The sequence below is a fragment of the Callorhinus ursinus genome, unplaced genomic scaffold, assembly GCF_003265705.2.
Source record: "Callorhinus ursinus isolate GAN/ISIS: 27379988/994484 unplaced genomic scaffold, GSC_fseal_2.0 scaffold20, whole genome shotgun sequence".
Classification (NCBI taxonomy): Eukaryota; Metazoa; Chordata; class Mammalia; order Carnivora; family Otariidae; genus Callorhinus; species Callorhinus ursinus.
The window spans coordinates 25,516,350-25,542,085 of record NW_027397082.1 but is presented as its reverse complement, the minus strand read 5'-3'; the positions used below and the strand labels follow the sequence as shown (position 1 = coordinate 25,542,085).

Below are 25,736 nucleotides of genomic sequence, written 5' to 3'. Positions count from 1 at the left end.
CCCTCCTCCTTGCAGGATTCTTTCTCCCGCAGTCCCTCTGTCCTTCCCTCCCTCTTTCCATCTACCCTTCAATTATTCTCCAAGCAATGAGAAATAAAGCTTCAGTTGATAATTAAAAAAAAAAAAATTGTACTTTAAAATGTGAAAAAGTGGGATTACATCAAACTGCAAAGCTTTTGCACAGCAAAGGAGACCATCAACAAAACAAAAAGGCAAGTTATCTAATGGGTGAAGAGATTTGCAAATCATAGATTCGATAAAGGGTTAATATCCAAAATATATTTAAAAAAAAACTTACACAACTGAATATCAACCCCCCCAAAACAATCCAGGACTTGAATAGACATTTTTCCAAAGAAGATACATAGATGGCCAATGGGCACATGAAAAAATGCTAAACATCACTAATCGTCAGGAAAACGCAAATCAAATTACAATGAGATTTCCCCTCACATCTATGAGAAAGACAAAGAAATAGCAAGTGTTGGCAAGGATGTGGAGGAAAGGAAACCCTTGTGCCCTGCTGGTAGGAATGTGAATTGGTGCAGCCACCATGGACAGCAGTGTGGAGGTTCCTCAAAAAATTAAAAATAGAACTGCCATAAGATCCAGCAATTCCAGGGCATCTGGGTGGCTCAGTCAGTTGAGCATCTGTCTCAGGTCATGATCTCGGGGTTGTGAGATCGAACCCCGCTGTCAGGCTCCACGCTGGGTGTGGATCCAGCAATCCCACTTCTAGGTATTTATCCAAAGGAAACAAAAACACCAATTTAAAGAGATATATGCACCCAGTATGTTCACTGTGGCATAATTTACAGTCACCAAGATGTGGAAGCAACCAAAGTGTCCGTCAGTCGGTAAATGGATAAAGAAGCTGTGGGAGATATATGGAATATATATATATATATATATATAATGGAATGTTGTTCAGCCGTAAAAAGAAATGAAATCTTGCCATTTGTGATCACATGAATGGACCTAGAGGGTATTATGCTAAATGAAGTAAGTCAGAGAAAAACAAATACTGTATGATTTCACTTATATGTGGAATCTAAAAAAAAAAAAACAAGTGAGCAAACAAAACAGAAACAGACTCATAAATACAGGAGACAAACTGTTGGTTACCAGAGTGGGGAGTGGTTTCGGAGTGGATGAAATAAGTAAAAGGGTTTAACAGGTACAAACTTCCAGTTGTAAAATAAATAAGTCACAGGGATGTAATGTACAGCATAGGATATATAGTCAGTAATATTGTAATAACTTTGTATGGTGACAGATGGTAACTAGACTTACCTTGGGGATCATTTTGTGATGTATAAAAATATCAAATCACTACGATGTATACCTGAAACCCATGGGATATTGTATGGCAATTATACTTCAATTTAAAAAAGTGAAATAGGACCTTGTAATAATTACGGATGAGGGACACTGATAGACCATTCAGAAATATTAGAGAAAGAAAGAATTGGTTCTTTCTCTAGAAAGATCATTTAACTCTTACTTACATTAGATCCAAGTCTTTATCATGAGGGAATCTATTTTCTTTACCAGTGCCCCAGGGAAAGGCCGGGGAACAGTGGAGGGAAGTCAATTGACTACATTCACTTGCCCTAGTTTGCCCACAGGCCCACACTGGTGTTTTCCAGAGAGCTGTGAGCATAAGCCAAAGAAGTCTGTAGGGTGCTCATTTTTTTATACTCTGAAAAGCCTAGGAAAAAGCTCCCGGGTAAACTTGGGATGGTCTGGCATCATCAATTAGTAAGTTATTTCTTGAATGTCTACTGAGTGGTTACACTCTGCTGAACACACTTCATGCGTTTGCCTGCCTAGCTTTATGAAGTTTGTTTCTATTTACTTATTAAATGCAGTATTATGCATTTGAAAAATCCTTACACACATGGAAATGAAAAATCAGGATAGGAGGGCAGTGTGCTTCCTGGCCCAATACTTCCTCTGCACCTGTATCCATGCATCCTTTGGGGCACAGACACAGAAATGGTGCTTGAGTCTATAGCCACTGGGTGCGTGGGCTGAGAATAATGAGCAAGCAGTCACTGGCTCCTATAGAAATCAGCAGCTTCTGTCTTAATATTAAATTGATTGTAGCAGGGCGCCTGTGTGGCTCAGTCATTAAGCGTCTGCCTCCAGCTCAGGTCATGATCCCAGGGTCCTGGGATCGAGCCCCACATTGGGCTCCCTGCTCAGCGGGGAGCCTGCTTCTCTCTCTCCCTCTGCTCCTTCCCCCTTTGTGCCCTCTCTCTTTCAAATAAATAAAATCTTCAAAAATAAATAAAATAAATTGATTGTAGCTTCCCTGTATGTTAACTGGAATTTAAATAAAAACTTGAAGCTAAAAAAATGAAAAAATTAAAAAAATTTTTTAAATAAATTGATCATAGCTTCCTCATGTGTTACTGTAGTTTAAATTTCTAGGATTGTGTGAATAGTTTTTTTTTCTTTTATAATTTCTTCATGTCAACATCAAAACATTGTTTCCTTGTTAACTGTCACCTCCCCACTTTCCCCACTTAAAAAGTAAACTCTAGAAGGACAGGGACCATTTGTCTCATTCAGTACCGGATCTCTGGCCTAGCTCAGTAACTAGCACATTATAGGTGGGCAGTCAGTATTTGTTGAATGAATAAATGAATCTTACCCAGATCATTAGCCTTTTTTCCACATTGTCAGTGAGTTCCTTAACCATGAATGTTCAACCTTATGCAGATTTCCATAAATATCTACAAGTTAATGATGCACAATGTATATTTCTATAAAATACTAGTGTAAATTTAAAAGCATGTAGATTAGACTTGTTGACATGTAGGCAGGCAGGTTAAATTTTATGGTTCCTGTAATTTCTAGTGATAAGAGATTTGCATATGAGTATCTGACCACATGTGAATGAATATTTCTTTATCTAGGAGAGTCTGTTTTTTTGCTGTTTTGTAGAAGAACCAGTTCTGTATTCACTGTTGGAGTTGGTGTAGGTTTTAAATTCATTAAATAGACTCCTCCTTTCCCACCCGGGGGTAGATCAACCCAAGAGAAAAAGAGACTTATTTTAAGGCCTCTTCCTCTTCCAAACCCCAAAGGTCATGTTGTTAATGCCTTTTGGAAAGAAAGGGAGATTACAGCCGGTGTATTAAGTGGTTACTTTCTGCTGACTGTGCGCATGCCCACACATACTTGCGTAAACACACACTTATACCTAAAAGAGGAGTCCTTCAAAATGAGGCTTTTGTTAACAACTGTGTGAGGAGTATTTATTACTGAAATTTATTTTAATATATAAATATGTAAACCTTATTTCTAAATCTAGAGTTAATACATAGCCATTGTGGAATATTATGAAAATGAAGAATTCAGTAAGTTACCCATAACCCCACTACACAAATAACAACCATTCTTAACATTCTCGAAAATTTTCTCCCATTCTTTTTTGATGGGTGTTTATGTAATTTTAGTAGGAACATTTATCACAGGCATCTTACCAAGATACTTAAAATTTTGTGTAAACATCGATTCTAATATCTACATGATACTCATTTTAACAGATAGATAAACCTCACTACTTAACCATTCTCTTAATATTGAGACTTGGGCCATTTTCAGGCTTCCCCCCCCTTTGGTTTTTTGATAACACAGTTAACATTTTTTAGATTAACATTATTATTCTCTACCTTTATTATTGTTTCCCGAGGTTTGAGTCCTAGAACTAGGATTACTGAATCAAAGGGAATGGCCATTTTTATAGGGTTCTTAAACATGTCTTATAAAATCACATTCCAGAGATGTTATGCCGATTTTCATTTTCACTGTCAGTGTGTGTGAAAGTTAACTTTTCCCTCTTTGTGAAAGTTGCTTGTTGCTAAGCAACAGTCAAAAATTACACAGAAGTTAAAATAAATTTTAAACTTTAAATAACATTTCTTTTCCAGACAGTATATTCTCTTAACATTGTTTCAGTGTAGTTTTTGTACCAATATCTTAACTTTTGATGTAGCCTAGAATGTTATCCAAAAGAAAATAGAGTGGCTTTTAATATACTAGTTACTATTTTCATTATGGAATTTTCACCCTTTTATGGGAACGTCTCTACTAATAGCTGTATATTGGATGGGAAAAGAGTCAGACAAGTCCATTACCTTCCTAAAGAAGAGCTATTTTTTTGTAACCTTTCTTTAGGTTTTAATCACCCCAGAAGTTTTATCCCTCCCAGAGTCCGTGGCTTGGCTCCCATATCCTATGAGTAAATACAAATGCTTCCTTCAATTGAAAGCAAAACCAATACACCCCTTACTTATAAAGTGAGTTAAAACAAGAAGAAAGAATAATATAAAAACTGAAGGAAGGTAGTAAGTAAAGTATTTAGCTTTCTGAAACAATTCAAATGGGGATAGGAAGTTGGTTTTAAATGGCTTAAAGGAGATTAGGGTTTTAAAGTTGGATAAGGAGTTTGGTGCTTTGGTTTAGGCACGGCATTGCTTTTAAAAGATTACTTCCATATTTGACAACAATTCTAACTGGAGATTATAAAGCAAATAGTCAATTTTAAGACACTACGGAATACAAGAGGGCTTCTTTTTGTTGTTGTTTGTTTATACAAAATGATTGCCTAGAGTTAACAGGCTGAGTCCTGAAGCCCTCATTTCATAATACTGCTGAGGATCTATCACCAGGGAGAATCCAGCAGAGGTTGTTTAATGCACTTAATTGAGATTATCTGAGCTTTTGGTTTAAATTACTTTGGGAAAAGTCTAGGTACAAACGGCTTCTTTGAAAGGTAAACATACTTAACCTCTAAGAAAAAAGGTTCAATTTAAGTTCTTTGAAATTCTTCAAACAGGTAGTAGCACCAACCCTTATTAATTAAATTGGAGTATGAACTGAATAATGAGTAAAGATTAAATCTCTATACATCAGGTACAAGTGTTAATATAATTCTATTAATAGTACTTTCATTATTTTATAATTGCTTGAGAATGCAATCAGGTATTGTATTAGAAAAGTAACACCTGACAATTTTAGTAATTTCAAAAGTAAAAAGACACTGTGTGCTGTTTTGGTTATACAGTATAGTTAATGATAAAGTTTTAAAAATGAATTCCTTATTCTGTTCCATCTAAGAAGCAGGTCATATTAAAGTGGATCAAGAATGGCATATACTGTATGTATTAGCCATGGCTAAATAGTCAAAAGTTGGTTTAACATTTTTGCCCTATCTTCCTCAGCTCCTTGACCTGTTTATGGTTTGGGATTGGTCTACTTATCTAGCTGATTATGGACAGCCAGCTTCTAAGTACCTTCGGGTGAATCCAAACACAGCTCTTACTCTTTTGGAGAAGTAAGTATATTCTGAAGACTTTTTTGCACAACATTATAGCATTTTGTGATTTAGTGATGATTGAACAACTAGAGATTTTCAACAAAAGAGAAATGTCTAAATGGAGCTTAAAAACTCAGTCCATTTTAATGACGAAAACATAAGCCTCTTTCTTTCCTGGTTGTAGTGTTGGTGTAGTTTTATGAGATTGCTGTTCCTGTTGATGTGAACAAAATTTTGGTGCATCTTGTCCAATTAAAAATAATAGAAGTTTAGTTGTTACTTTTTCCCTCATTATGTGGCAGATTTTCTTTTCACTTAATCACATTTCATTTTAGGTATCACTATTAAAATTTTCTATTTTTGAATTAAAAATGTATATTATTTTCCCACATTTCAGAATATCTGTGATATATTTGATTTCAGAGGACAAAAGGAACTGTTTAAAATAAATGTAAATTTATTTTACCATGCCATGAAACACTAGTGAGGCCAAAAAAAAAAACCAAAAAAAACCCCGCTGCTTTAAATTTTCTAATGTTATTTTTCTTTCACCTTGTCTTGCTATGAATGTGATTTGCAGAGTCCATAAAGGGTATGTATTTTAGCCTACATTATGGAATGATATTAGAAAATATTATGATATTAGAAAACTTAACATACTTTAGATTTACATACTAATGCAAAAACTCCTCTTCATATAGAATGTAAAATAAAGCTGCTAATATTTTGTGTAGTTGCTCTGTATTTTTATTAGTACCTATTTTCTTTGAAGTATATTTTTCAAGCATAAGGATTAGTGTGAGATAATTCAGAGCATGCCAAGATATTTTACTTGTGACAGCATAGCTTTTAATTTCCCTTTACCAAGCCTCTTCATTCATATATATTCCTAGGATGAAGGATACTAGCAAAAAGAACAATATATTTGCTCAGTTCAGGAAGAATGATCGAGACAAACAGAAGTTGATAGAGACAGTTGTGAAGCAGCTGAGAAGTTTGGTGAATGGTATGTCCCAGCACACATAGACTTGGATTGCACTCAGTGACACCAAATCTGTGATTCAACGTTGATCTCTAATGGGTCATGATACAGTAATTTGTTTGTAGAATTTAAAAACACAGAAAAGAGACACTGATGAGAAATTAAACAAGAAACAATAAAAATATCATTTGTGCAGATTTTTAAATAATTGGATACTATTTTATATATGGAAAGTGTGACATTAATTTTTTTCACTTTTAGGGAAAAGCAAAACGTAATATTTAAATCAGGTCAAATATTGTATATGAAATTGATTGTAAATTCATTAGAAAAAGCTTATATGCCTCTATATGTAAGTATTCTTTTCTATTCAGACTTGAATGACTTTTGTGGTTTTTTTCATTAGTATCCAGTTTTGAAATGTAATCATGTCTGATATGGGAGTATTTCACTGTCATTTTGTAACTGTTAACTTTTATTTTCATCTCAATATGATTTAAGTAGACTAAATTTTCCAATTCTGCAGATTCTGAGGGGGAAATATACAAATCTTTAAAGTCCCTGAAATCAACCTTGATTTAACTCAGTAAGAATGTGAGTTAGTTGTTCTGCTTGGGTGGTTTAATTTAATGCTCTGAATATGAAGAAAAGGTGTTTGGATTTTCTAAAGATGTAGTGTTGTTTCTCTCTAGCAGGGTTACTATTTCTAACTATATTGTTTGTAGCTGACCCCATTCTAGGATTTATTTGGGTTGGTTTGGTTCAAGTTAAAAGAGAGGACAGGAACGAAGCGGGGTAAACCACTTCAGGTGCTGCTTGTGCTAAAGTAGGTATGTTCCTACACGCAGACGTTACCACAGGGAAGTAGATATGTTCCTACACACGCAGACGTTACCACAGGGGTCAGGTTACTTTCTTCAAATAGCAGATCTCAGTACCTATCCTCAGTATGGAAACAAGCCAAACCAAATGAATTCTGGAAAATCTAAAATGAATGTACATTTTTTTCTGTGTAAATTACTATGGTCCAAATGGTAGTTATCAACCTGACCCTAACTTTTTTTCATTGTATTTATGCTGACTATTCCTTTTGCATTTTCAGGATTTATGCCTGTAAGAAACTTACACTTGACTCTGTAAAATAAGTGTAAAGAATTATGTCCGTTTCTTGATTTTGTGATGAAATATTAAAAAAAAAAAAGGTTGAGCAAGTTGTTGAAAATGCATTGCTGTTGCATCTATTCAGAGCTTCCTGATTGAAAAAACTGCTTCCTTCAGAAAAACTCTTATTCCCTAGTTATTGGAATGGGGAGTGTCACCAAAACAAAGATAATAAGCATTTATTCTCTTGACCATCTCAATTCTAAAGTACTTCACATTTTAAAAAATACTACATGGAAAACGTGGTAATTCTTCAGGCACAATAACGTCTGGAAGTTAGAAGAGGAGCGTTGAACAGCTAGCTCTTTTTTGAAGACTGGAATGTGGCTATCCCTCGCGTGCCTTATGTAGCCCTGCAGGGCACTCGGGATGTCTCCCTGGCTTTGGCTGAGGCGTCCCCGGATCCGGAGAGACGCCGCCTTTGTACTGCTTGGAGTAGACCACTGTGGGTTCGTAGCTATGAGATTCACTTTATTCTGTAATGCATATAGCAGCCCTGCCACTCCCCGCCAACCCTCGGGTTGCACTGTAGGGACAGGGACGCAAGAGCCCAGGGGACCAGACACAAAACACCGGAGAAGCAACCAGGTAGACCGACTGGGGTGGGTGGCCTCCAGAGTGGGAAGGAACGGTGAATTCAGCCCTATAGAGACCCGAAACGCCCCCGAGATATCTGCTTCTGGTGGGATTAGGATGTCTCAGTGAAGCTTTGGGCAGCAATGATACTACCATCTTTTGCAGGGGCCCTGGAGTGGTAGATCAGAAACCGGGGCGGTGTGGGGAATGTCCGGGAATCCCGACCCCGGGTGTCCCTTGTAGGTGCTTCCAATGCAAGGCAGGCATCGAAGACCTCAATTTCCCTGGAAACTGAAACAGAGTAAAGGCGACAAACCCTAAACCCCAGTCCTTCAACCCTGGAGTGCCGAGAGGGGAAGGGCACCTACAGCCTCGAGGGTGGGGACGCCAGAGAGCCCGCGTCAGCCCAGGGCGCGAGGTTCGCCCACCCGCGGAGCCGCGGCGCCCAGCCGGGAACTTCTGGCGCGAAACGGCAGGCCCCGCCCGAGGATCTGCCACTCCCTACTCCTAGCCCCCGGGTGAGCGTGCCGCTGCCCACCGCCTCCAATCATGACTCTGCTCCGAGCGTTTTAAATATGCATGGGCGCGTCACGTAGTAGGAATCGGGATCGGTCCATAGGGAGGGAGCCAATATCTATATAAATGTGGCCAGGGTGGGCCGAGTAGAGAGGGAGGTGGGGCGGGGGTCTAACAGCCCCGGTGATCGCAGCCCACGTTGGCAACGCCGGTGAGTTGCTCCTCTCTTTGCTCGCCTTTGCTGCTTCTATCAAAGGAGTGCTGACCCGGGGAGGAGGTGGGAGGTGCCCGCGGATGCCGGGAGGGAGCGGTCCCGAGGCAGTCGGCGCCCGGGAGAGGGACTGGCATTTGGGCCCAGAAGCCGTCGGGCTAGAGGAGGGCACCTTCCCTCAGGGCGTGTGGTCACAGCCGCCTTCTGCTATACCAGTCTGCTTCTAGAGCGACGTCCTTTTTTCCGAGATCATAAATCTCGGTTTTGGCCCGCAAGTCCCAGGCCCTTTCCGGACCGAACAGGTGAGCACTGCGCACTCCCAGCGCCTCAGCTCTCGCGCCCCCGGCGCTCTGAGGCGCCAGATCCCCGCAGGCTCGCCATGTTCCCCTGGGGGCTGAGCTGCCTGTCGGTGCTGGGGGCCGCGGGCACCGCTCTCCTGGGTGCCGGCCTGCTGCTCAGCCTGGCCCAGCACCTCTGGACGCTCCGCTGGACGCTGAGCCGGGACCGGGCCTCCGCCCTGCCCCTGCCCAAGGGTTCCATGGGCTGGCCCTTCTTCGGCGAAACGCTGCACTGGCTAGTTCAGGTGAGTAGCTCACACCCCAACACGGCCCCTTCCTCCCTGACTCCCACTGGACCCTCGGCGCTCACAGTGTCCCCAGGTTCCTAGTCGGCCTCATCCTGTCGCCCAGGGGCCCGGAGAGCATACACAGCCCTCGCCTTTGCTCAACTGCTCCCTTGAAGGGACGGTTTGTCGCCGGAGTTCTCCCCAGCGCAACTTAAAAACACGACCCGACACAACGCCAGGGTGAACAGAGGGGTTCGGAGAAGCATTCGCCCTATACCCTGCAAGCACAGAATCAGGAATCAGAGGCACTTCTCAGGCGCTCACGCCCCCATTCTGAGCCTCAGTCTCCTCATCTCACCAATTGGAACAGGGGCATCTACATTTCCATAGGGTAGTCTCGAGGCCCATTTGAGACTCGGTTTTGTATAGCGACGCGCCAGCCTGGAGCAGGGAGTCGTTAGCAAGGGGCGGTTGGGAGGCCTGGGCCAGCCCCCCGGCCGAGGCCCAGCGGCTCCAGCCTCCCTCCGCCTCGCTCGCAGGGCTCTCGCTTCCACAGCTCCCGTCGGGAGCGCTATGGGACAGTGTTCAAGACGCACCTGCTGGGCCGGCCGGTGATCCGCGTGAGCGGCGCCGAGAACGTGCGCACAATCCTGCTGGGCGAGCACCGCCTTGTGCGCAGCCAGTGGCCGCAGAGCGCGCACATCCTACTGGGCTCGCACACGCTGCTTGGCGCGGTTGGGGAGCCGCACCGGCAGCGGCGCAAGGTGAGCTAAAACCAAAGGGGCCGTTGGGACGTCAGACATGCGGTTCCTGGGCACCTGTTGTTGCCCAGGCTGGGCCTAGGTTTTAGGGGCACACTTTGAAGCTGCTGGCAGGGACCCCTGGCTAAACAGTGGTGGCTTTGGGCCAGTCCCTTACCTTTTTCCCCCGCTTTGGTTTATAAAGCCGGGACTGGGCCTTAAGGGACCTTTCATCACCAATCTCCTGTGTGTGATTCTGATACCAGAATGGTGGAAAGTCAGACTTGGAGAGGGACCGAGGACGACTTCCTGGAAGAGGTGGCATCTGGAGCCTGGATGGATGGGAGGGACTGTATACATCAGATATCTAGAGGGAATGGCGAGAAAAGCCAACCCATTTAGGTCCGGGCCGCTGAGAAGGGGACCGAAATTGGCCTTCTGGCTCCTCCGGAATCGCTGAGCAGAGGAAGCCGGACAGGCCGCGGCCAGGGCTGACCCCGCGGGCTCCCCACAGGTCCTGGCGCGTGTGTTTAGCCGCGGGGCTCTGCAGCGCTTCGTGCCCCGCCTGCAAGGGGCACTGCGGCGCGAGGTGCGCTCCTGGTGCGCGGCCCGCCGGCCCGTTGCTGTCTACCAGGCTGCCAAGGCACTCACCTTTCGCATGGCTGCGCGCATCCTACTGGGCCTACGGCTGGACGAGGTACAGTGCGCCGCGCTGGCCCGGACCTTCGAGCAGTTCGTAGAGAACCTCTTCTCGCTGCCCCTGGACGTTCCCTTCAGCGGCCTGCGCAAGGTACTGGCACTCTGGCCTCGGACCTTCGTCTTGGGGATCCCCAACGTGGACGGGTCTTCCAGGCGAAAACAAGGCTCCCTCGGCGCGCCTCACGCCTCACCTCCGGGGGGAGCGAGGATGGCCCAGGGTGGGGAGGTGGCGTGGTGTGGCTGTGGGGGGCGGGGCGCAGATCCTCTCTGGGCCAAGCCTCCAGGGATGCGCGCCAGACCCACCAGTAGCTGGCTTCCTGACTTTGGGTCCGGGTGGCGGCCGCCCAACCAGTGAGGCTCGAACCCCGGAGCTCTGCCCCTTGGCCCGGCCTCCAGCCTCTTGGGAAGCCCAGATGGCAGCGGAACCGATGGGAGCACAAGCGCCTCCTAGCCTGGGTTGGAGAGGAGTGGGTACCGGCTCCCCGTCTGTGCCTCCGGGCATACTAGTTTTCAGACCAGAGAACCGCTGCTTCTTCAGACTTCAGAGCGATGGGCCAGGCCCAGAGAGCAACTAGGAGGCTGCATTTGCCTCTTCTTTGTCTGTGAGCTGGGGCTTCTCACTGTACCAATGCCTTGGTTTTCCTCACCCGAATAAAAATAACAGTTATGTATGAAGGGACATGCCTTAGGCTGATTGCCTTAAATATATTTTCTGAGTTAATCCTCTCAGCCTGCAAAGTGTTCTTTTATTGGTGAGGAAACTGAAGCTCAGAAAGGTTAAGTGACTTACCCAAGATCACACAGCTAGTAGGGGCAGAGGCAGGATTTGAACCTGATTTCCTATGATCTCAAAACCCAAGTGCTCAGATGCTTTCGCTATGCTTGCTCCCTGAACTTCCACCCTCTTGCCTACCAGCTTACAGAGGCTAATGCTTAGAACATCCGGGAGTGGTCTCTAAGCCAGAGCTTTTCTGGATGCAACAAAGTGTGCCTTCCTCTCTACACTGGTGCCCACTGCCCCTGCCTGAGTCTAGTGCAGGGAAAGGGCAATGGGCTGACTCCACCTGACTAGACTCTGTGCCAGGCCTGGGCACTCAGAGCTGTGTGACTCTGGGCAATTGCTTGACCCCTCTGAGCCTCAGCATCCTCTTAGGGTGACAGTAACTGCTTGCTTTGTCTCAAAGGTGGAATGTGATAATCAAGAGAGAATTAGGTGTAGAGATAGTGGATAAGTTCTTGAGCATTCACTGAGCCCCTACTATGTGCCAGACATGGAGCTAAGTTGAGAAGCCTGACACCTGGATCTCAGCAGCGCCATGACAGCCCCAGGAAGATCTGGGGGGGTAGGTGTACAGGCCTAGCCCCCTCAGCCTTCCTGCCCCACCTACCTTTTCTCCCCACGCATCAGGGCATCCGAGCACGAGATCAACTGCATCGGTACCTGGAGGAGGCTATTGCAGAAAAGCTTCGTGAAGACAAGGCTGCAGAGCCAGGTGATGCCCTCGACATGATTATCCACAGCACTAGGGAGCAGGGCCAGGAGCTCTCAGTGCAGGAGCTGAAGGTAGGTGGTGGGAAGGTTCTACGTTTCCTCCTTTTGCATTCCTAGCAGGTCTCCATACAGGTGCTGCATCCTGCCCCCAGCAGGGTCCTGTTCGGCCCCACTTGAGGAAAGTGTGGAAGACATGAATCCGAGGCCCTTGCTTACAGGTTCTGGCCACAAACAGCTCTGCTTCCCCCCCCTTCTCTGTCACTCCATGCCTTTGCCTCTGCTGTCCCCCCTGCATATGAGGCCCTATCCACTCCTTTTCCCTATAGACCCTAAGGGTTCAGGATCAAGCTCCACATCCTCCTTGAAGCTCCCTCTTCTTCCCAAAATGGGCACTGTCCTTCCATGAGCCATCTTGTCACCTGGCACCTTTAACCTCTGTTTTGCCACTGAGGTCTCCCCTGAGAATTAGAGCCCCTCCCCATTTATGTGTAGAGCACAGGCAGTGGAAAAAAGGAGAACCACTTTGGAATGGCCCCCGGGACCTGCTGGAGAACCCAAAAAGGAGTGGAGAGGTTGGGGAAGGTTAGAAATGGGAAAACTTCAACCCTTCCAAAAGGAACTCTCAGCCTTTCTCTGGGCCTTAATATCCCATTTTCCAAGAGCCATGAAGGGTGGGGCTCAGCCTTAGTTTCTTCTTTGAGTATGGGTCTAATAGTCTTTATCCTGACTCCTGGGTGATTATGAGATCTGGAAGAATCCAAGGGGTTAAAGTAGATGAGCTCATGAGTCCTGGGAGAGCCCCTGGATAGGAACAGTTCTCGGCTGTGAAGGGGAGTGCTTGAAAGGGCTGGGGAGGAGATGACAACACCCTCCAGGTCAGAAATCTCCAGTTCTGGTGTGGGCCTCAGGGACAGGCCAGGCAGATGAGGCCTAGCCAGGAAGGACGTTGGGGCTCCCATGTTGTCCAGGGCAGGCAGTTATACTTGGACCAGGTCATTCATTCCAGAGACATTATGATGTATCTGTTTGGTGTCAGGCTCTATGAGGGGACTGAGGATATAGCCCTGAGCAAAACACAGCCCCTGCCCTGGAGGTGCCAGAGGGGAGGGGTACACATTCATCCTACGATCACACAAATCAATATAGAAACACAAACTCTGGGTGCCACCAGGAGCTGGGAGGGCAGAGGGAGGCAGTGAGGGTGAGAGTTAGTGCTTGGAGGATGAAGCCACCAGGCCCCTCCTCTGTCCTTCTTGGTCAGTGCAGACCGGGAAGAGGTTTAATCACTCCCTGGACCACTCCACTAAGCGGGAGGAGGAGGCCATGCTGCCGCCTTTGCTTGGAGGCTGGCGCCGCTGCTGCAGGTGCCTTCCTCGTCTTCCCACCCCCATCCCAGGTCACGGTCAGGACGCCCAGCAAGGGTTGCAGGCGGCACCACCAGGTGGTTAGGAGCACTGGACCCCCGAGCCCGACTGCTGGGACACCCCCCCCCCCCCGCCCAGCTCCTCTTGGAGCCTCAGTTTCCAACCCTGTAAAACGAGGGCAGTAATTGTGCCTCAGAGGATTGGGATGAGAATCGAAGGAGTTAATACAGGTAAAGCATTAAGAACCGCATATACAGAGTAAGCTCCTAGCGCTGTCTCTGGGAGCCCTTACAAAGATCCTGGCTTTGGTCGTGGCTGTACGTGGCTTTCTCGAGTGGCTGACTTGGGATTCGATCGACCCCGGGCCCGTGCACGGAGCCGCCACTCTGGCTTCCGCGCACCGGTAAATTTGGGCCCGTTGCTTCGCAGCCATGGGGCCGTGAGGCCTTGCGGCCGGGGCCCGCTGCCGCAGACTCAGCGCCGCCCCGGCTGTCTTGCAGGAGACGGCTGTGGAGCTCCTCTTCGCCGCCTTCCTCACCACGGCCAGTGCCAGCACGTCCCTCGTCCTGCTGCTCCTGCAGCACCCGGCGGCCGTCGCCAAGATCCGGCAGGAGCTGGCGGCGCAGGGACTGGGGCGCGCGTGCGGCTGCGCGGCGGGGGCCGCGGGGGGCGGCGAGGGGCCCCGGCCCGACTGCGGCTGCGAGCCCGACCTCAGCCTCGCGGCGCTGGGCCGTCTGCGCTACATCGACTGCGTGGTCAAGGAGGTGCTGCGCCTCCTGCCGCCGGTGTCCGGGGGCTACCGCACCGCGCTGCGCACCTTCGAGCTCGACGTAAGTGCGCGCGCCCGGCCCCCGCCACCTGCCGCGGGGAGGGCGAGGCCGGGGGATTAGGACGGCGAGGTCGCCTGCGCCCATGAAATGGGCTGAGCTCAGTCCCATTCGCCCCCGGATACACGGTTGAGGGGCGCAAAGCCTGGCGCCTGGCGAGCCGACAAGGCTAAGAAGGCTTTCGGCAGCGGTGAGGGTCAGTCAATTCAATGAGAACTGAGGTTTATTTGTTTTTGATTTTATTTATTCGATTGAGGGAAGGAGAGAGAGCACGAGCAGAGTGAGTGGCAGAGGGAGAAGAGGACTCTCCGCTGAGCAGGGAGCCCTACGCGGGGCTCAATCCCGGGGACTCTGGGATCGTGACCTGAGCGGAAGGCAGACGCTTAACCGACTGAGCAACCCAGGCGCCCTAGAACTGAGTTTGAGAATAAAAACATACTTTTCTCTGCGCAGCACCCCCCCCCTTAGCCAGTGAGTGCGGGTGGGGAACAAGGAGAGACCCCCCCCCCCCCCCCCCGTGTCCCGTACGCCACTCCCCTACTTCCTCACAAGCTCAAGCGACCCGTCATTGTTACCCCGGCTTGTCTCCACCTATAAGACCTTGGGCAATTCCCTCCTCACTCTGGATCTCAGATTACTCTCTGGAAGGACGTTGTCTTGGTCCCTTCCAGCTCTGACACGTCAGTCAGGTGATGCCAGGGCTGTGAGACACAGTGGCAACGTCAGAGAGTGGAGCCCTCCTTTGCCAAACTGAGGGTGTTTGCCTGAATGGCTGTCACTGCAGGCAGAGACTGGGCACCTCCTTCCCGGAGCCTTACTTTACACAGTGAACGAACATCTGTGGTACCGGGGGTCCTCTACCCTGGAGGAGTTGGTGGCGGGGAGAAAGGAGGCCAGGACCGATAGTTTCATCCCAAACTGGTGTGAGGAAGATAGTGGTCGTTAGTGCTGAATAACACCGAGACATTTTAGGGGCTGACATTTGACATGGAGCAGTGAAGGGTTAGGTTGGGGACAGCGCACCAGCCTAAAGGGGACCATCAAGATAAAGGTGGGTGGATTTAGTGAGGTGTTTAGAAGTGTCTTGGAAGCTGCATCTTGGAATTCAGACTTCATTCTACAGTCTAAGGGAAACAGAGGAAGGGGAGCACAGGTCCACTAGGGGGAGCAGAGAGGGAGCCATCCTCCAGTTTACAGATGGGAAAACTGAGGCCTAGAGAGGTGAGAGAGAGAGCGCGCTCCTTGTTTAGGCTAGGGAAACAGGATAATGGGGGGGGGTTGGAAGACATCAAAAAATAGAATAGTGGAAAAACCTGAAGGTGGGTATAGGAAACATGAAAGCTGCCTTCCAACATTTTAAGGATGCCTGGTTTTAATTCCCATGTGCATCTTCTTAAAGTGTGGCTGCCAGACCTAAATATTATTGTACAACTAATGGATGGGAGTGTTGGTGTTAGAGTGTCAGTTTCAGTTCAGTGCCAAGAAGAGCTTTATAATTGAGCTGACCATAGAGGAATGAGGGTCCCTGTCCTTTGTGTTGTTCCCGCCCACGCGGAGGGTGGGTGCAAAACTAGAACTTAGGTCTCTTGATCTAATGTCAGAAGAAAAAAAGACAAAAAACACTGAAACACAAACAACAATAGATCACATTTAGTGATCATTAATATATATGCCAGACCGTTATTCTAGTCTCAAGACAACAAAACGGGCATTTTTGTTCTTATTTTATCAATTAAGAAACTGAAGGTCAGAGAGCTTGATTATCCAGCCTTAGGTCACACACCTCACCAGAGAAGGAGCTGAAATTGGAACGCAGAGCGTTCTCCTAGCTTGCGGGTTAGGCGTGCGTTCCTGCAGCCCCCGAGGTGGAAGGTGGGTTCAGGACCCGATTCCAAGCGCCTCGTAGTCAGGCGGGTCTCCTCACTTCCCCGCAGGGCTACCAGATCCCCAAGGGCTGGAGCGTGATGTATAGCATCCGGGACACGCACGAGACGGCCGCGGTGTACCGCAGCCCGCCCGAGGGCTTCGACCCCGAGCGCTTTGGCGCGGCGGGCGAGGATGCGCGGGGCGCCTCCGGCCGCTTCCATTACATCCCCTTCGGCGGCGGAGCGCGCAGCTGTCTCGGCCAGGAGCTGGCACAGGCGGTGCTCCAGCTGCTGGCGGTGGAGCTGGTGCGCACGGCGCGCTGGGAACTGGCCACGCCTGCCTTCCCCGCCATGCAGACCGTGCCCATCGTGCACCCGGCGGACGGGCTGCGGCTTTTCTTCCACCCGCTCGCGCCTTCGGCAGCGCGAGATGGGCTACGCCTCTGACCCGCTGCGCTTTGGGACAGGACTTGGCCAGTGGCGGAGGCGCGCTGTCAGCGCCGCCCATCTGCGGTTTCCTAGTGCCAGGTCGGGCGCTCATTCAACAAACGGTCACCGAATGCAGCTCTCTGCCAGACTCTGAGGGAGGAGGAGCGCGGGCCGGAGCAACGGCGCCCCGCAGAAGCGCCCAGGCCGGCGGGAAGGTTCCTCCTGCGCTCTGCGCCCCGAGGAAGGAAGGGTCGTGAGCCTAGCCTCTTAAGCCTTTCCCAGTATCTCCAGGCAGAGATGAAGGGAACAGATCTTCACCAGGAGTTGCGGGGCCTCGCCTTCCGGCGCCAAGCCCGGGAGGTTGCCTGGATCTTGGGGTGGCCGGGAGGATTGCTAGGGCAGGAGTGGACGGCGCCAGAGACCCAGCGGACGCGGCTGGACCTGCAACCCTTGAGAGGAAGCGCATCTCCGGCCTGGCTTTGGGCCATAGTAAGACACACCGAGAAGGTGCCCAGCGGAAGGCCCTCAGGCAGTTGACCTCGGCTTGGTGCGCTGAGGCCACTCAGCTGGTCTCAGTCTCGGCGGATACTCAGAACTCTGGGCGCTTCCAGGGCTCTAAATGGCTCAACATCATTGATTCCGCTGGTGACTTCGTAAAAGAAAAATTCCTACTTCAAGAACGCGTTTAATCTTCCCATATATACAGGGGAGAATAGGCACAGAGAGATGTCTCTAAGGTTGGATTATTTTCATGGGAGGTTGACACATAATCAGAGAGGTTTGGGATATTTCTACCCAAAGCAGGAAGGCCAAGAAAAAAGTTTCCTGGCAGCAGTTGAGTGAGGAGGCTAGGGCTTAGCTAGGCAGCTGCTCCCTGGTGGGAAGGTGTGGTGTAGTAGGGGTTGGAGGATACCCAGGGAACCCCCCCCCCAAGAGTATGCCAGAGCTTTCCTCCTGAGCAGAGCCCAAAAGCTGGACTGAGAATTATCCCTGTAATAGTTGGCTGCAGAAAACTTCCCAGTTTACTACCTCCACCTACTCCACTGCATAGGAGAAACAGGCAGAAGACTCCCCTGAGGAGCTAGCAATGGGCTCCTGGACTCCTTGGCCAGTGCTGTCCTCCACCTTATCACTTACTCCCTGCTTCAGCCTCTGGGCCTGTTGCCACTATGTAGGGCTCAGCCCTTTGTCCTTTCATAGTGATCCCTAGGTTGGCTTAAGGACTCCAACACAGAGGTTTCCACCAGGGTTTAAATCAAAGCCAAGAGCCTCCAGCGTCACCATTCCCAACAGCCCAGTGCAACCTGCCACCCATCTTCAGACTGGTCAGCTGGACATGATGGGTGAGCCCGGGAAGTTGCCGCCCAGGCCCTGAGCTGACCCCTTAGTGAACCAGAAGGAAGCTGGTGCCCTTCTGACCTTATGCTTAAGGTGGATCCCCGGGGCCAGAGGGAAAGGGGGAAGCAGCAGGCACACGCAGGGTCGGTAGCTCAAGAGCTCAGCGGGCCCTTCCGAGCTCGGCTGACACTGCCATAACCCCCATCCAGGGCAATTCATCACCCACTGCTGACCACAGACCCGGCGCCAGGCCCTGGGCTCGGCAGGCCCTGGAGCCAGCAAAAGTGGCAGAATTGGGGCCTGCCCTCAGGGCGCTCCTGAGGCTGCAGAGACCACACCCAGGCTGAGAAGCTCCCACCAGGGAGGGGGCAGGAGGACCAGGGCTTGGGGTTGATTCTGAATGGGGGAGAGAAGAGCAATATGGGGAGGAGGTTTTCAGAAGTCCCCATGGTGTAGGTGGTTCCAAGAGACTTGGTTTACCTGTTCTGGGACCTGTACTAACTATAAGCTCCAGTAGGGGCAGCTCCAATTTCCCATTGATAATACCCTTTTCAGTAATTTCAGGGAACACCTGAACTCTTATTTAGTAGCTCCAGATTCTCCGAGGAAGGAGCATTCTGGTTCTTGCCTTCCTGGACCGCATATGCTTAGGAAGAAGATAGACCATAAACTAGCAAACAAAGAGCACCAGAATGCAGACTGGTACTAAGTGCTCTCAAGAGAATAAAACAGGTCTGTAAGACACCGTACCTGGGGGTTGAACCCTGCAGGGTGGGAAGGGGAGACTTCTGTGAGGAGGTGACATTCAACTTTGGAAGGAACCAGCCAGCGGTGACCTGGGAAAGGTGCTCCCCAAGCAGAGGAAACAGCAGGTACAAAACCCTGCGCCCCCAGACGGGAGTGAGTGCTCAGGAGGTAGGAAAGGGTTGGAGGGGAAAAGGTGGAGGAGGGGTGCTTCTGCTGCCAGAGCTCACCTGACTCCAGTCTACCTCTGGGTCCTCACTCCCCTCCTCCAGCAGAAAACTACTCTCCACCCCCAGCCCTTTGCAACAGGGAGGCTGTTTTGTAAACATCTTGGAAATATTTTGTTTTCCAGTGAACCAATCCTCCTCCCCGCCCACCACCACCCAAGAAAGCTTGGCAAGTTCTCTAATCAAAGTTCTTATCGGGCTGATAATTTATTGACCCCTTCCTCCATTCAAGATGCTCTCTAATGATCTCCACTCTCACATTTAATCCTTTCCTGCCGGACGCCCCCGTTGGACGCCCCCGCGGGTCTCGATGGGCAGATTTATTAAAACTCCCCGCCTCCCCCGGCAATTTCCAGCACGCAGGCCCCACTCATCTTGTGACCCGGCGCGCACTGAACTTGGCGAGGTGGCCCTGCCGAGTTCACTCGGATGTCACGGTCCGGCCTGCAGGGGTCACAGGCAGGTCAGGCCAGAGGATTGGGAATGGGCCCCAGGTCACGCCCCCGCTCGCCGGTTTTGCTCACCGGCCGGAGCAAGGTCTCGAAAGGGGCGGGAGCAGGATTTCTGAGATTAGTTCTAGCGCGTCTCGCCAAGTTTCCGCCGGTGCCCCGAAGTTGGCCCGCACCATTTACAGTCGCCGAATCGTGAGAACAAATGACAGTGGGAGAGACCCTTCCCTAGAGCCTCTGAAACGCCGAGTTCCAAGCAAGCCCTATGGCGACTCCGGCTTGGAGCGCTGCGGGGACTGCGCGGTCCCTACCCCTCCACAGACATTTTCCAATCCCGCCCGCTTTGGGGAGCACCGCGGGAGGGCCACGTATTTAACAGCTCTTAGGATCAAAGAGTTTTCCATTTCCAAGGGACGCTTTCCAAGGCGTGCGGCGTGCTCCTGCAAGAGCCGGAGTTTAGTTTTTAAAAAACGTACTTCATTCTGTTTTGTTTTCGGCGCCGCCGGTGCGTTCGGCGCTCCAACCGAGGATGCGTGTGGGCCGGCCAGGTGGGAAGTGGGGTGCGCACGTGCACTTCCCGCAGTGTCCGAGCTCCCCGCACTGGCTGCAGTAGCAGCTGACTGCAGTTGGGCGAAGGCCAGCCGACCCGCTTCCCAGTACGGTTTCCCTCAACACTCGCATTAGGGGCCGGCAGAGGCCGGGTTGAGGGTAGAGCACCCCAATCACCTGGGTGGCTTCGGTGGGTGGGAACTGGGAGAGGCTGGGAGAGGCTCGTCGGCCCCGAGTCCAGGTCATCCGGGTGAAGCAATCTAGCATGTGCGGAGCCGGGAAAAAGTGTTTGCAACCAGGGGCCCCTTTCGAAAACTCACAACTGCCCCGGGGTGTAGACAGATCGGGGAATTACCGCCTTCATATGAAGGAGAAGGAAACAGGCGCAAGGATGTGTGGTGACTTGCTCAAGGTCATGCAAGTAGAGATGGAGCCAGTCCCGGAGTACAGACTCCCAGGTTTTCCTTCTTCTATCTCTGTCACCTTATCCTTATCTGCCCAGGTCTAAGGATCCTCTCGCCCTCTGCCTAGGTGGGGCTGTGAGTCCCAGGGCCCTCGGAATCCGGCCGGCAGCAGCCGGTTCGCAGAGCCCTGGCTGCCTCGAGGTGGATGAATTGCCCCCGCGGTCTCCCACTGGGGCGTCAGAGTTGGGGCTCAGACTTGTGCAGGGTTGCACCTAAAGTCCTGAGGGACTTGGAGACTCTCTTGCACCCTTAAGTCGGACCTTCCAGGACTTCATGAGTGCTGGCCTCCTTGAGGGGCTTGGGGCGCTGGGATCCATGATCTGTGGATCAGGTCTGACTCTCCCCGCCTCCCCCTCCCGCTCCCTCCCCCCCCCCCCCCCGCCCAGCCCTCGCTTAGGTCATGGCCCTGGGCTCTTCGGCGGGATCTTCGGGGGGAGTGGGTTTGCGCTTTGCTCTGCGTTCTGGACCTCAGTTTCCCCAGTGTGGGACCCGGCAGCTAGTCGGTTCCTGAATGCACTTCCCTTTGCTTCCCCGGCAGGTGGAAGGGAGCCCACGCGGCGCCTGAAAATGGAAAGCCATTGAAGGCAGCTCCGGGTTGGGACCGCCCGTCGGACCCGGCGCTGGGGATTCCAAAGAGACGGCCAGGAAGCCCAGAGCTTGGAGTTCCCGCTCCCCGAAGCCCGGGTCGGCCTCTGCCGCCGTCTCGGAGCTCTGCACACCTTGTAAGGGAGAGGCAGGCTGCTCGTAGCCTCGCACCCCAGGAGCCGCGCTCCGAGGGAAGCCGCCACCGTGCCGCCTCTGCCTCGGCGTGGAACAAACGGTTAAAGATTTTGGGCAGCGCCTCGCGGGGGGAGGAGCCAGGGGCCCAATCCGCAATTAAAGATGAACTTCGGGTGAATTAATTTGTCTGACCAAGCTAACGTGAGCAGCAACCTGGGCCGCCTATAAAGCAGGCGCGCGGCGGGGTTCGGAGCGCTGGCGGCGGCGGCAGGTGGCGCGGGAGGCCGCGACGCGCCATGGGGCTCCCGGCGCTGCTGGCCAGTGCGCTCTGCACCTTCGTGCTACCGCTGCTGCTCTTCCTGGCCGCGCTCAAGCTCTGGGACCTGTACTGCGTGAGCAGCCGCGACCGCAGCTGCGCCCTCCCTTTGCCGCCCGGAACTATGGGCTTCCCCTTCTTCGGGGAAACACTGCAGATGGTGCTACAGGTAAGGGAGCTTGGGCGCGACGGGACGATTCTCAGGAGCCCGAGTCGGCTCCGGGCTTCCGTGAAGCCGGGGTAGGCATCCCCGAGAGGGTGGTGACTACGGCTGGGACCCGGGCTAGCCCGAGGCGCGGCGCTCCCCGGCGCCCCCTCACGCCCGCCTCTCTCCTCCGCTCTCCTCTCCCAGCGAAGGAAGTTCCTGCAGATGAAGCGCAGGAAATACGGCTTCATCTACAAGACGCATCTGTTCGGGCGGCCCACCGTGCGGGTGATGGGCGCCGACAACGTGCGGCGCATCTTGCTCGGGGAGCACCGGCTGGTGTCGGTCCACTGGCCCGCGTCGGTGCGCACCATCCTGGGCTCCGGCTGCCTCTCCAACCTACACGACTCCTCTCACAAGCAGCGCAAGAAGGTGAGGGCGGGGGTGGCGGGGCCTGGACGGGAAGGCGGACCCCAGCCGCTGGAGGGGTTCTAGGAGATAGATGCCGGGCGAGCGCCAGCTGCATGAGGTGACCCGCTCAAGGCCCCTTTAGCCGGGAAGTGCTTTGGGTCTGGCGGGGGTGGGGGTGGCTGGAAGGGGATCCCGGCAGGCGAGGGGGGCGCTTTTAACGCTCTCCCTCCTCGGAGCTCAGGTGATTATGCGGGCCTTCAGCCGCGAGGCGCTCCAGTGCTACGTGCCGGTGATCGCCGAGGAAGTGGGCATTTGCCTGGAACAGTGGCTGAGCCGCGGCGAGCGCGGCCTCCTGGTCTACCCCCAGGTGAAGCGCCTCATGTTCCGCATCGCCATGCGCATCCTGCTGGGCTGTGAGCCCCGGCTGGCGAGCGGCGGGGACGCCGAGCAGCAGCTGGTGGAGGCCTTCGAGGAAATGACCCGCAATCTCTTCTCGTTGCCCATCGACGTGCCCTTCAGCGGGCTGTACCGGGTGAGGGAGCGTGCAGGGTGAGAAGCAGGGGGCGCGGGGGCGCGGGGGCCCGGCCTCTGCTCACTGCCGTGCGTTCTCTGCGCTCAGGGCTTGAAGGCGCGGAACCTCATCCACGCGCGCATAGAGGAGAACATTCGCGCCAAGATCTGCGGGCTGCGGACGGCCGAGGCGGGCGGCGGCTGCAAAGATGCGCTGCAGCTGTTGATCGAGCACTCGTGGGAGAGGGGAGAGAGGCTGGACATGCAGGTGAGTGGCGACTTCAGGAAGGGGCGCTGCGGAATTTGGTCCCCTGGCTTTCCAAGCGTGGTTACCCCAAAGCGCACGTCCGGCCTCCAGAGTGGGCAGACCGCCCAGACACCGGGGATGGGACCCGGAAGGTTGGGACACCGGGTCCGGAGAGCCGTGGGAGAGGCTGCAGCGGAACAGGGAGCGTCCCCTAGCCCGACCAGATTTTACAGGGAAGGTTGGAATTTGCAAAATGTAAATAAAGAATGTTGGGCGATTTTAATACAACCAAGGCTTTCATTAAAGAATTCCTTGTGTAGTGAGATTTTACTGGCTTTCCTGCTCTAGCTGAACTAAAGGGACTATGCATTTTGTTTTTAAAAAATGTAACTTTCCTTGGCTTTCTGTCAGCAAACTTTTAGCCCTTTTCATCTTCTTTCCAGAACCTTCAGTTCAGTTCTAAGTAACTGCTGTGTAAAATTGCATGCAGACCTGTAAAATAAAAAAGTTTGTCTTATTCCATTCTTAGGCACTAAAGCAGTCTTCAACGGAACTCCTCTTCGGGGGACATGAAACCACAGCTAGTGCAGCCACATCTCTGATTACTTACCTTGGGCTCTATCCCCATGTTCTCCAGAAAGTTCGAGAGGAGCTGAAGAGTAAGGTAGGGGGACACTGGGGTTCCCTATTAGCTTAAGAAATTCAGCTGCTCCCTGACCAACTTGCCAAATGTAAGTGTGCTGCCTTCTCTGAATATTTTGGAAAGTGCAGGGTTCAGGGGTGGGTGGGCCGGTGGGGAGAGAAAATTAGCTTTGTGAATAAAAAGGAAGGAACTTTGAGCTGTGGTCCCACTCAGGCAGGGCTTGATCCTTGTATTCCTACCCCTACTCCACTTTTTGCAGTATGTTGGAGATTTTCAGATAGATTCTACTTTCTTGAATTTATGTGTCCAAGGGCATGAATGGGGGACTCCTAAGTGGTGGTGATAGTGGTGGTGGTGATGGGGGCGGGGCGCGGGGGGGGGAGAATCTAGATGGTTCTAAGTGAGGAGCAGCATTCTCTTGGAATTGTAAATAGATAGTGGATTTGGGCCAAGGGGTGGAGGCAAATGGTCATTAGCTGCTCACAGTTTCCCCCTCACCCTCTCCCATCATGGGGCCCTTTGGGTCTAGCCGCCACTTAAGCCCTGTTTACGTCTGCTGGGCTGATTTTATTGGAGCGCAAAATAACCGTTCACCTCTGTATGACTGTTTTGATAGGGTTTACTTTGCAAGAGCAATCAAGACAACAAGTTGGACATGGAAATTTTGGAACAGCTTAAATACATCGGGTGTGTTATTAAAGAGACCCTTCGCCTGAATCCCCCAGTTCCAGGAGGGTTTCGGGTTGCTCTGAAGACTTTTGAATTAAATGTAAGTTAAAAGTTCTCTTCCTGCCACCACCCCCCCACACACACACTCCTTCTGTTGTGGTTTTAAATCTCCCCTTGGCTTCCCTGTGCATTGGCTTACATTTCCTATGCTTTTGATACCGTTATCCTTTCCCATGTGGACACGTGTTTCGGTAGTCTGAAGGTCTGTCTGTCCTGTCTCTCTCCTCACACCCCTTTTTTTCAACTCATAATTCCTCCCGTTATCAGTGATGGCTTTTTTTGTTGTTGAAAGTTAAGATTCCTGTTTGTCAGCCCTGGGGGCTTCATAATCTTTTGCAGGGCTACCAGATTCCCAAGGGCTGGAATGTTATCTACAGTATCTGTGATACTCATGACGTGGCAGACATCTTCACCAACAAGGACGAATTTAACCCTGACCGATTTCTGCTGCCTCACCCGGAGGATGCATCCAGGTTCAGCTTCATTCCATTTGGAGGAGGGCTGAGGAGCTGTGTAGGGAAGGAGTTTGCAAAAATTCTTCTCAAAATATTTACAGTGGAGCTGGCCAGGCATTGTGACTGGAGGCTTCTAAATGGACCTCCTACAATGAAAACCAGTCCCACTGTGTACCCTGTGGATGATCTCCCTGCGAGGTTCACCCGTTTCCAGGGGGAGATCTGATGGGTTCGAGGGCCCAGAATTCAGACCTATTTGAAGTGTACATGAGTTTTTACACAGTGTCATGTTGATTTTATTATATTTAATTTCTAAATGTATATTATAATATTTATGTGTCTCCATTACAGTACAACAGTCTTTAAATATTAAAATAATGAATTTGGATAGTTTCCAAATAAAGTAAAATCTGAAGGTGTTTGTCTTGCATTTAAGATTCCTGTGGAGGGAAAACTCCCTGGTTTTATATTTGTATATTTAACCTGATTTCGAAGTGTCTACATGAATGGCTTTATTTGTTATCTGTGCATATCTATTTTCTTGTGAGGAAGAAACTTTAGCTGTTATTTCTCTTAACCGTTATTAGAAAACATAGTGTATGTGTGTGTGTGTGAGTTAGTCCAAAGGTAACTTTGTAAATGTTTCTTTTTTTTTTTTGAAAGATTTTATTTATTTATTTGACAGAGAGAGACACAGCGAGAGAGGGAACACAAGCAGGGGGAGTGGGAGAGGGAGAAGCAGGCTTCCTGCTGAGCAGGGAGCCCGATGTGGGGCTTGATCCCAGGGCCCTGGGATCATGACCTGAGCCAAAGGCAGACGCTTAACGACTGAGCCACCCAGGCGCCCACTTTGTAAATGTTTCTATGGTTTAGATACCCTATTTGGAAAATCTATCGAAGTGAATTTTAGATTTTTTTTTTTTTTTTGCTTGCTTGCTTTGCTTTAGGGAAAGATGGATTTGAAAAGGTAATACTTTGAGAACCATCATACTCTAACGAAACACCTTCAGTCATAAACTTATTATGTTTAGTA

At 50.6% G+C, this 25,736-nt stretch overlaps 3 protein-coding genes across 6 annotated transcripts in view; all 3 read left to right on the top strand.

Moving 5' to 3' along the window:
• Positions 1 to 7,518, top strand: part of EXOC6 (exocyst complex component 6) — a 245,058-nt gene extending 237,540 nt beyond the window's left edge. For 3 of the 4 annotated variants that reach the window (XM_025881148.2, XM_025881146.2, XM_025881150.2), the window contains 3 exons: positions 5,235 to 5,347; positions 6,223 to 7,141; positions 7,180 to 7,518. In XM_025881148.2, the coding sequence (XP_025736933.1) occupies positions 5,235 to 5,347; positions 6,223 to 6,355 (246 nt within the window). In that variant the 3' untranslated portion in view covers positions 6,356 to 7,141; positions 7,180 to 7,518. The other variant, XM_025881147.2, reaches the window with a different exon arrangement.
• Positions 7,519 to 9,154: 1,636 nt separating this feature from the next.
• Positions 9,155 to 17,876, top strand: CYP26C1 (cytochrome P450 family 26 subfamily C member 1). The gene is made up of 6 exons (XM_025881152.2): positions 9,155 to 9,358; positions 9,880 to 10,104; positions 10,595 to 10,870; positions 12,188 to 12,343; positions 14,136 to 14,465; positions 16,397 to 17,876. The coding sequence occupies exons 1-6, from the start codon at positions 9,155 to 9,157 to the stop codon at positions 16,772 to 16,774; spliced, it is 1,569 nt and encodes a 522-aa protein (XP_025736937.1). The 3' UTR covers positions 16,775 to 17,876.
• Positions 14,341 to 25,116, top strand: CYP26A1 (cytochrome P450 family 26 subfamily A member 1). The gene is made up of 8 exons (XM_025880945.2): positions 14,341 to 14,465; positions 21,066 to 21,732; positions 21,916 to 22,140; positions 22,361 to 22,651; positions 22,739 to 22,897; positions 23,406 to 23,540; positions 24,136 to 24,288; positions 24,588 to 25,116. Exons 2-8 carry the CDS (start codon positions 21,544 to 21,546, stop codon positions 24,927 to 24,929), a joined length of 1,494 nt encoding a protein of 497 aa, XP_025736730.1. The 5' UTR covers positions 14,341 to 14,465; positions 21,066 to 21,543; the 3' UTR covers positions 24,930 to 25,116.
• Positions 25,117 to 25,736: the final 620 nt, after the last annotated feature.